At 48.6% G+C, this 10752-nt stretch overlaps 1 protein-coding gene and 1 long non-coding RNA gene across 8 annotated transcripts in view; one reads left to right on the top strand and one right to left on the bottom strand.

Annotated features, from left to right (window-relative positions):
* The window catches only part of cdc42bpaa (CDC42 binding protein kinase alpha (DMPK-like) a), a 68553-nt gene extending 65537 nt beyond the window's left edge, over positions 1-3016 (top strand). For all 6 annotated transcript variants that reach the window (XM_048973979.1, XM_048973980.1, XM_048973981.1 and 3 more), the window contains one exon: positions 1-3016. This exon is cut by the window's left edge and continues 72 nt beyond it. In XM_048973979.1, the coding sequence (XP_048829936.1) occupies positions 1-60 (60 nt within the window). In that variant the 3' untranslated portion in view covers positions 61-3016.
* Positions 3017-4083: 1067 nt separating this feature from the next.
* LOC125707089 (uncharacterized) lies at positions 4084-9846 on the bottom strand. 2 transcript variants are annotated; one of them, XR_007382180.1, is made up of 3 exons: positions 8824-9846; positions 6369-7700; positions 4084-5632 (listed from the first exon to the last, which is right to left on the bottom strand). It is a non-coding gene; the product is annotated as an uncharacterized LOC125707089 (long non-coding RNA). The 2 variants fall into 2 exon arrangements; XR_007382181.1 differs by having other exon boundaries at positions 6369-7541.
* Between the last annotated feature and the right edge of the window lie 906 nt (positions 9847-10752).

Raw genomic sequence — 10752 nt, 5'->3', positions numbered from 1 at the left:
CCACACAAAACCAAGTCCCTCTCGCTGGAGAGCACAGACCGAATGGGCTGGGAGACATGAGCGGAGATCTCCGGCCCCCTCCCTCCCCCCCTGGTCTCCGCATTGATCGCCCCGCCCCTCTCCAGGCAACGGGCGGTGACTAGTTGTTAGCACCTTGTTTTTAAAAAAGAAAGTTATTTTTGCGCTACAACCAGCAGGCTGGGAGAAGGAGCCCCTCAGATCTAATCAGAAAGCTGGCATGAACGTGTGTGTGTGCATCAGGAGGATGAGTATCAGCAGTCATCGGTGAGAGTACAGATTAAGCAGCTAAGCGCTAACTTTCTCTAGCTGCCACCAGGGGGAGTACTGTCACTTCATGTTAGTGAGGAAAACCCATAGCTGAAAAAAGAAATTGTACATGCATATTACTCCCATTGTGAAGAGTAAGATCAGATTGAGGCAGTCTCAGAACCCCGGGCTGGAAGATGAGATGAACAGCCACTGGAAATTTGTGGGAAATTTGAGAGGACACATCCGGACATCCGAAGGCCCACGGACTAAAAGCAACATGGAAGACTTGCCTGCCATCACTCCTGTCTTTTTTTTGTTTTTTTTAAGAAAAAAAAAATTGCTCACAAACTTCAGCTTGTCTCGTTTTTAAATAGGGATGACTGCCTCGGAGGGGGGCTGGTAGTAATGCCTCGTAAGTTACCCTGGAAATAAAGGCCAGCGTTATCTTTTTAAAATGATAGTGGCCGATAGCAGCCGGGCATTGTGTAGTAGCATCACTGCTTCAGTCACCTGTCAATCAAACCTGTGTCCCGCCCACTGCATGGCAAATCACCTCCAGGTAAGAGAGGCCGCCCTGTCATTCAAGAGCAGGCAGGAGTAGGTTCTTCCTTATTGATGTACATAAATGTTAAGTAGAGTATAATATATTGCAAGAAAAAAATTATTGTAAACCTGCAAGAGCAAATTTCGCTTTTTGGGTTTTCTAATTTGGGCCTTTTGTTTTTATTTTTGCCAAGAATTTATTTTGTCCTAAGTTTAGAAGTGTTTTGAATCATTCTTTTTTTTTTTTTAACCATCTTTTAGATTGCTTTGTTTTATAAGGCTTATGGGGAAATGATTCGATTCCTGCCAGTTGGCGTTTGAAATTTCTGGTCAAACTTGAGCTGAGCATTTGAGGGAATTATTATATATATTTTTTGGCATCATTTAGACACAAGAAGGAAGCTGCACTGTAGGCAGACGAAACCTTGGTGCGTATGCGCGTGCATGTGCGCGCACGTGGGGGGCTTGTTTGCCTCTCTCCTACCCCCTGTGTGCTTCACGTGTTTATCACAGAAGCAACAATGCTGTTTCCAAAGATTATTTATTTATTTTTAATTAGTTAGGCGACTGTGAGATTCCCTCTGTGTTTTTGCCCCATTAAGGGCTCAGTTCATTTCTGGTTTTTTTCAGTACACAGTATATTTATTTCTTTTCTATTTACTAAAAAATGAACTCTTGAACACTACGATGTATGAGGTTGTGTTTACTGTCCATGGTGCAGAATCGTAAGGAGTTTTAATTAGCCACGTGCATAGGCTGGGGCTGAGCCAGTGTTGGAGGGTAGGTGTTAAATTGGGTGGACTGGGACAGGCCAATGCTATGGGCCATCCTTGTCACTAGGGGGCGCCAGCACTGTTCTATGGCAGCAGCCAAACGTTGCCTACCGTAGAGTAATGTTAGGACATGCAGACAACGCAGTGACCAAAATGTATGCGTGTGGGGTCCCGCCCCCCTTCATGGTTTTAGTTAACTGGACAAAGAAAAAAATTGACTTAAACTGACATTAATTTATTTAAACTTAATGCAGAGGCAGGTGTTCAAGCATTACCTGGATTTTGTTTGCTCCTGTTAATGTTATGTGATAAAAATCTGCTTTAAAGTGGACAGATAATGCTAAAGGAGATTAGAGCAGGAAATCAGTATTTAAGATATATCATGATTACATATCCGGTGATAATGGAATTTTGCATTTCAATGCAGCAGAGTTTTCTCACAAGCAGAAGACCTGTTTGTATTGAATGTCAGATGTAAACAGGATTTAGGGAGGACAGTGTTTGTTCTCTGGCTTACTTTTCAGATGTAAGGTTTAATACACATTTTCCGCTGAATGGAAGGGGTGTGTTTGAGTTTACAGTTGCCAAATAATAGTGACTTAGTAAATGATTAAATCCATTCTTTTGGAGGTGGCAGTCCAGTACTGTTCAATTTCTGCTGTTAGTATTTAACCCTCCTAGGCTGTGTGTGGATGTGTGTATATATATACACTTATACACACACACACACACACACACACACACACACACACAAGTAAATATTTCTCCCGTAGTCACAGATACATTTTCTCTGACCAGGAGTGTAATTGGCTGGATTTTTTTGTTTAACGAGCAAGAAATCCTTAATATGTTAAACTCAGGAATGTGTGAACCAATGATTATTTAATGCAGTAACTAAATTATAAGATGCACTACACAGGAGAGCAATTGTAGTGTAGCTGTGGAAAAAGTAAGACAATTTGTGTTTTTAACATTGTAAAATAGAAATGAATAATGGCTATAATGGACGGTGTGTCTTAATTTAAGTGATTCTGGGTAATGGTGTTAATAGGAATGTAAAAATAGGACAGTCAGGTGATTAGGGACCAGTTTTACTGAGAGTCACATTCTCAGTTCACTGACGTTTCATTTGCTACCCCCCTCGCCCTCCCCAGCATTGTTTTTGCCAATTCTTTTCTTTCTAAGAATATGTACAGTTTTGCATTTAGTGCATTTTCACTTTTTTTTTTTGTTGGAATTCCTTTCACGGTCCTTTTTTCTGCCGTTTCATTGAGTTGGACGATTCCCACTAGAGGTTTTTTTTTTCCACACAAAAAAAAGTTAGAATGACAAAAAAAAATGTATGGGATTAGCTGCCACTTTTTTGTGGAAATTCATTATTGTATTAACCTGACGTTGATGTATTTCAATAAAGGGGGAAACTGTTGCAATGTTGGCTGCTAAGTCTGACTCCGTGCTGCGTCTTGTGTTTTCATGTCGTCTGTTTGCATCTCCAGCCACTGTGGTCTCTGATACTTTATTCAATCCTGTGGGAAAATTGCGTCTTTGCCCACTTTGCTCTTGGTGAGAGACAGACAGCCAGCATCCACACCCCTGGGCCGTTGGGGTCTTGCCCCAGGACTCCCGACGAAGGCATCGGTCCACCAGCTACAGAGCCACACGCAGCGGCCCTTATCCGGTACAATCAGAGGTGGAACATTCCGGTTCAAAAAGTACAAATACAGATCAAGATTTTTCAACCAACCAACCATTAGTACTCTATGAACGTCACTCTTTACACTCAATTGGTTAGTGGAAAACAAACTCTTGGTCTGAACCTGAACTGGATATGATACTTTTTCTGGTTAGTATTTATTTCCATGTAAAAACAAAAAAATAGTGTGTAGCTGAGTCAGTTGGCCTTCTTGCTGTATGCCAGGAATATTGACCCTTGAACAAACTGGCAGTATATCTGCGCTTCAACTACTATTCATACTGTGCTGTACTGAAGTGCATTTATGACTATTAGCAAAACTACACCCGATGTGCTTTCTCCTTCATTTTACTGCCAGTTCAATTACTCATCATGCTTCCTGTAAGTGAAATGTATGCTTTTGGCCAGACCTCGTCTGTAGTCAGTCCCTGGCATGGTCTGAAAGAAACCCCAATCATTCCCAAGCCTGCTGGGAAATTGTCCTAAAAAGAAAATATTTGCTTGTTAATTATACCTTTTTCACATACCAGTGATCTAATTCTGCTGCCTATCCTTCTGTAATATACGCCCAGAAGCCCATCCTTTCTGAGGGTAGCAGGTTGCTGAAAGTCTCCAAAGTTGACAGGTGTGCTACAGAGAGCCACACAAGACTATACACGACCTTGCACGCTTCTACAATAACTGCTGTCAACATCGGTAATCACCCACAGCCATTTCGTTAAGCCAGCTGTCCATCATTTCAAATCACGTAGCTTTAATAGTAACATCTGAACTCAAAAAGCAGGCAGGGATATTCAACTGAGATAATTCTTTACAAAATGACTTTAATTCAAAGAGTTACATAACACCTATACAGATTCAACACACCTAGAGTCGAAGTTAAAGTGCTAAAATCTTTTGTACACATGTTGGAGGGCGAATGTGCAGATTTCCAATTAAAGATAACGGAGGGTAGAGATTCCTCGGAATTGTCCGCAGTTTGGTTTTGTTTACAGCATTGAACGTTGCTGCAGTGATATCAAAAACCCACAATAATCAAATGTTACCTGCAGAAGCTTTAAGACCATCGGTGGTTTGCAGGTGATTTTTTTTCTTTTTTATACTGGCATCTCCAACTTGTATAATTAAGTTACAATTTGCTGTAATTTCAGTCAACCATAGTTGTGCGAGTCAACTTTTCAACTGTCACACTCTCGCTTACGGTTACCTAGGCAACCAAGCACAGGAGGTAGAGGAACGCTGGAAGCGAAACATCTTAAACTTAACCCGTTCGTGAATGTGGGATTTTGGCTCAACATTTTTATATATTTTTTTTTAACATTCAGGTCTCAAAGCCATGGATAAGAATCTTTACTCCAGACTTCAGTGTAACTGCATATTTGTTCCTGTTGTAGCAGTTCATGCTCAATCAGTGCACTGCACTGCTCTACACATCCTGATCCACACCAGCAAGGAAATATAACAGGAAGTGAAGTGGAGAGCCCTTTGAGGCCATAATACCTGCACATGGAGGAGCCTCTCGACCTCCATGGCAAAGGGCTGTGCGGATCTAGAAGGTGGGCGGGGCTTCTGCAGACTGCCACTTCATTTCCCGGCTCAAGGGTTGCACCTGTGTGACATCAAAGCTCAGCCACACCGCTCCAGCAAGACTTACTTTAATTATCCCTCCCTGTTCCCCAGGGTAGGGCGGTTGTCCCACGAGCTACAACGGCACCACAAAACCAAAGGGGGAGAAAAAAAAACGCCCTCCTTGGCATAGAGAAGGAGGCGCGGGAATTTGAGACGGAGAAAAGGCTGTAGCTGGCTTGCAGACAGGATTTACATGTTGGGAAATTAGACCAGAAGATGAATTCTAGCTTATTAGTAGCTGCTCTGTATTCCAGCACTGATAATGCCACAGGAACGAAGATCTGTACATGAAACATTTTTGCTGGTTAGTCACAGCTTCCACAAGCCAGATCTCACGCTGCAAAGTAATTCCCCTAGACTTACTTATGTCCACTTCCTGGTTTTGGCCTTTACAGTGTATCTGATCCATTTTTGTAAGGAAGTGGGCGGACTCCCGTAATGTCCACAGCACATGGAAGCATCTCAGTCCGGGCTACCGGCTGCACAGCACCTCCTCCAGGTTGACCAAGCTCAAGCACTTGTCCCGTCCTCCTCAATGACCCGATTCATGCCGCTTCCATGTGTGATGGGAGGGGGCGGTGCACTGCTGAGGTCCCGTACGCTGCTGTGCCGCGATTGGCTGTCGAGGCGCTGCATGCTGCCGTGCCGCGATTGCTCATTCAGGCGGGGCGTTCCCAGGTGGATGGGGTGTTCTTCTACTCCGCGGTAGCTGCAGGGGGTGTACCTGGTGGGAGGACAATGATTTGTGCTTAAAGAAACGTACTGTGTCAATTTGCTAATCCTGTTCAGCAAGTGCATCCACAAGGGTGGGGGCCACTAGGCCGGGAATCATCCCTGCATCCTAGTTTCTCTGCTGGTTCAGTGTTTGGTTGAGTAGCTCTGTGGGCTAAGCTTCTGTACTTGTGGTTTGAAGATTGCTGGTTCAAGCCTGGCCTTGGTATGTCTGGGGTTGATTTCAGTGAAGGGTTGTGTAAGGAAGTTTTTGCCCAGGGGATTAATAAAGTGTAAAGTACCAGGCCACCCTTGGTTTTATACTTTCCACCATAATGTGACAATTTTTTTTTGATGCCATTAATGTGCGTTGTGTCGGACGGCAGCTCAGGAAAAATGAACAAAGAAAAAGGTATTTTAAATGGCAGGATCAGCTTCAAAACTCTGTCAGATGGGTCCATCGACAAGACCATAGATATTTGCAGTTACTGTCGATGAGAAGTAAGTTACCACCATACATCTAGTATGTACATCTAGTCTTAAGTACCATACCAGGCTGCGGTTCTTCTCCGAAAGACAGACGCATGTGCATTTTCGTGTCTTAATATATTATGATAATATTTTCGGAAATATAAAAAATTAATTATGGGTTAATCAATTTTATTATTTTTCATTTAGGTATTTCTTTAGCTCGATGTGAATGAGGCGGTCCATCGTGTGCTGGTGGGTGACACTAGGGGGCGCCCCACCTGCCATCCCGTGAGCGGTGCAGGCTACCATGGTAGCTGCTCATCTTGCTATGGACGCTGCCGGCGTGGCTGCGCTGCTCGTCCAGCATGGCCAGATGGGTGGAGGAGGCGTGTGTAGAGGTGCCCTGCGTGGATGTGCCGCGGGATTTGCGCGCGATGGGCACGTGGACGTCGCGCAGCAGTGACTGGGCGAAGTCTGGCTCCTGTAACACCTGCCGACTCTCGTTAACGCCGCTACTGTTGGAGGGGAAACGGGGGGGGGCGTTTAAACAGGAGCGGCTGAGACATAGCAAATTCACATTAAACCCTATTAAGTTGCTTTGCTTCAAAATAGGGCATATAAATAAATATGAAAAAAATACTGCTCATGCAGGCTGCTACTGCAATGATGCTAACACTGAGGGAAAATGGGGAGGAGCATCAGCATAGTGAGTCGAAAACATTTAACAAACACTTTTACCCCAAGCAACATATAATATAAACTGATGTCAGACTGTCACTGGAGCAATCAGGGGTTAAGGGCCTTGCTCAGGGGCCCAATAGAGATGTTACCTGGTACCTTGGGCACAGCCTAATTTGGCTCTGCTTCTGATGTCATAAGAGTGGGGCGTGTCCCTTATTCTGATTGGTTGAGGAGGTATGTCCATATATGGTATCATACATGCTTATGCCACGTGTTGCCGATAGGGGGCCATACGGCTTGGGAGATAAGGGCTGCCTTATAAACAAATAAAAACAAATTACATGTATTTCTTTATGTGTTACTTTTAATTACGTTAAGGAATAATGGAACATATAGCGGGATGAAGGCAAGCTAGCACATAAATGTCCAGCGGAGGTCCGTCCGGCCGTAGCCACGGGTTGTTAGGAGTAGGCAGAAGTGCCACGGGGTATTTTAAAAGAAGAAAGCACCAAAATGTTTGCGATGCAATTTGGCGCGACACACTGAGTGACTGTGCCTGCGATTGAGGAGGTTCCTCGTTCTGCAGTGTTGTCTTTTATTGCATAGTATTTAATCTTTTATAGAGTGTCCATCCCTGGCATCATCCTTGCGCTTCGACCGGCAGAGCCTTAATAATGCAGCCTTAATGGGTCGGGGATGGATGGGTGGCACTACCCGCAGGGCGTCCGTCCCGTCATCATTCTTGCGATCGGCAGATCGCAGCTTCGAACCTCTCTCGGGGCTGTTTCTGTCTTTGCTGTCGCGTCGACTGGCAGAGCCTTAATAATGCGGCCTGAATGGGACAGTTGATCGGGGATGGATGGGTGGCACTACCCGCAGGGCGTCCGTCCCGTCATCATTCTTGCGATCGGCAGATCGCAGCTTCGAACCTCTCTCGGGGCTGTTTCTGTCTTTGCTGTCGCGTCGACCGGCAGAGCCTTAATAATGCGGCCTTAACGGGACGGTAGGTCGGGGATGGATGGGTGGCACTACCCGCAGGGCGACCGTCCCGTCATCATTCTTGCGATCGGCAGATCGCAGCTTCGAACCTCTCTCGGGGCTGTTTCTGTCTTTGCTGTCGCGTCGACCGGCAGAGCCTTAATAATGCGTCCTTAACGGGACGGTGGGTCGGGGATGGATGGGTGGCACTACCCGCAGGGCGTCCGTCCGGTCATCATTCTTGCGATCGGCAGATCGCAGCTTCGAACCTCTCTCGGGGCTGTTTCTGTCTTTGCTGTCACGTCGACCGGCAGAGCCTTTATATAATGCGGCCTAAACGGGACGGTGGGTTGGGGATGGATGGGTGGCACTACCCGCAGGGCGACCGTCCCGTAATCATTCTTGCGATCGGCAGATCGCAGCTTCGAACCTCTCTCGGGGCTGTTTCTGTCTTTGCTGTCGCGTCGACCGGCAGAGCCTTTATATAATGCGGCCTAAACGGGACGGTGGGTCGGGGATGGATGGGTGGCACTACCCGCAGGGCGACCGTCCCGTCATCATTCTTGCGATCGGCAGATCGCAGCTTCGAACCTCTCTCGGGGCTGTTTCTGTCTTTGCTGTCGCGTCGACCGGCAGAGCCTTTATATAATGCGGCCTAAACGGGACGGTGGGTCGGGGATGGATGGGTGGCACTACCCGCAGGGCGTCCGTCCCGTCATCATTCTTGCGATCGGCAGATCGCAGCTTCGAACCTCTCTCGGGGCTGTTTCTGTCTTTGCTGTCGCGTCGACCGGCAGAGCCTTTATATAATGCGGCCTAAACGGGACGGTGGGTCGGGGATGGATGGGTGGCACTACCCGCAGGGCGTCCGTCCGGTCATCATTCTTGCGATCGGCAGATCGCAGCTTCGAACCTCTCTCGGGGCTGTTTCTGTCTTTGCTGTCGCGTCGACCGGCAGAGCCTTTATATAATGCGGCCTAAACGGGACGGTGGGTCGGGGATGGATGGGTGGCACTACCCGCAGGGCGTCCGTCCGGTCATCATTCTTGCGATCGGCAGATCGCAGCTTCGAACCTCTCTCGGGGCTGTTTCTTTGCTGAGCCTTTATATAATGCGGCCTTAATGGGTCGGGGATGGATGGGTGGCACTATCCGCAGGGCGTCCGTCCCGTCATCATTCTTGCGATCGGCAGATCGCAGCTTCGAACCTCTCTCGGGGCTGTTTCTGTCTTTGCTGTCGCGTCGACCGGCAGAGCCTTTATATAATGCGGCCTAAATGGGACGGTGGGTCGGGGATGGATGGGTGGCACTACCCGCAGGGCGTCCGTCCCGTCATCATTCTTGCGATCGGCAGATCGCAGCTTCGAACCTCTCTCGGGGCTGTTTCTGTCTTTGCTGTCGCGTCGACCGGCAGAGCCTTTATATAATGCGGCCTAAATGGGACGGTGGGTCGGGGATGGATTGGTGGCACTACCCGCAGGACGACCGTCCCGTCATCATTCTTGCGATCGGCAGATCGCAGCTTCGAACCTCTCTCGGGGCTGTTTCTTTGCTGAGCCTTTATATAATGCGGCCTTAATGGGACGTTGGGTCGGGGATGGATGGGTGGCACTACCCGCAGGGCGACCGTCCCGTCATCATTCTTGCGATCGGCAGATCGCAGCTTCGAACCTCTCTCGGGGCTGTTTCTGTCTTTGCTGTCGCGTCGACCGGCAGAGCCTTTATATAATGCGGCCTAAATGGGACGGTGGGTCGGGGATGGATGGGTGGCACTACCCGCAGGGCGACCGTCCCGTCATCATTCTTGCGATCGGCAGATCGCAGCTTCGAACCTCTCTCGGGGCTGTTTCTTTGCTGAGCCTTTATATAATGCGGCCTTAATGGGACGGTGGGTCGGGGATGGATGGGTGGCACTACCCGCAGGGCGACCGTCCCGTCATCAATTCTTGCGATCGGCAGATCGCAGCTTCGAACCTCTCTCGGGGCTGTTTCTGTCTTTGCTGTCGCGTCGACCGGCAGAGCCTTTATATAATGCGGCCTAAATGGGACGGTGGGTCGGGGATGGATGGGTGGCACTACCCGCAGGGCGTCCGTCCGGTCATCATTCTTGCGATCGGCAGGTCGCAGCTTCGAACCTCTCTCGGGGCTGTTTCTGTCTTTGCTGTCGCGTCGACCGGCAGAGCCTTTATATAATGCGGCCTAAAAGGGACGGTGGGTCGGGGATGGATGGGTGGCACTACCCGCAGGGCGACCGTCCCGTCATCATTCTTGCGATCGGCAGATCGCAGCTTCGAACCTCTCTCGGGGCTGTTTTTCTTTGCTGAGCCTTAATAATGCGGCCTTAATGGGACGGTGGATCAGGGATGGATGGGTGGCACTACCCGCAGGGCGACCGTCCCGTCATCATTCTTGCGATCGGCAGATCGCAGCTTCGAACCTCTCTCGGGGCTGTTTCTGTCTTTGCTGTCGCGTCGACCGGCAGAGCCTTTATATAATGCGGCCTAAAAGGGACGGTGGGTCGGGGATGGATGGGTGGCACTACCCGCAGGGCGACCGTCCCGTCATCATTCTTGCGATCGGCAGATCGCAGCTTCGAACCTCTCTCGGGGCTGTTTTTCTTTGCTGAGCCTTAATAATGCGGCCTTAATGGGACGGTGGATCAGGGATGGATGGGTGGCACTACCCGCAGGGCGACCGTCCCGTCATCATTCTTGCGATCGGCAGATCGCAGCTTCGAACCTCTCTCGGGGCTGTTTCTGTCTTTGCTGTCGCGTCGACCGGCAGAGCCTTTATATAATGCGGCCTAAACGGGACGGTGGGTTGGGGATGGATGGGTGGCACTACCCGCAGGGCGTCCGTCCCGTCATCATTCTTGCGATCGGCAGATCGCAGCTTCGAACCTCTCTCGGGGCTGTTTCTTTGCTGAGCCTTTATATAATGCGGCCTTAATGGGACCGTGGGTCGGGGATGGATGGGTGGCACTACCCGCAGGGCGTCCGTCCCG

The sequence above is a fragment of the Brienomyrus brachyistius genome, chromosome 14, assembly GCF_023856365.1.
Source record: "Brienomyrus brachyistius isolate T26 chromosome 14, BBRACH_0.4, whole genome shotgun sequence".
NCBI lineage: Eukaryota > Metazoa > Chordata > Actinopteri > Osteoglossiformes > Mormyridae > Brienomyrus > Brienomyrus brachyistius.
This window is presented reverse-complemented; position numbering and strand designations above follow the sequence as displayed.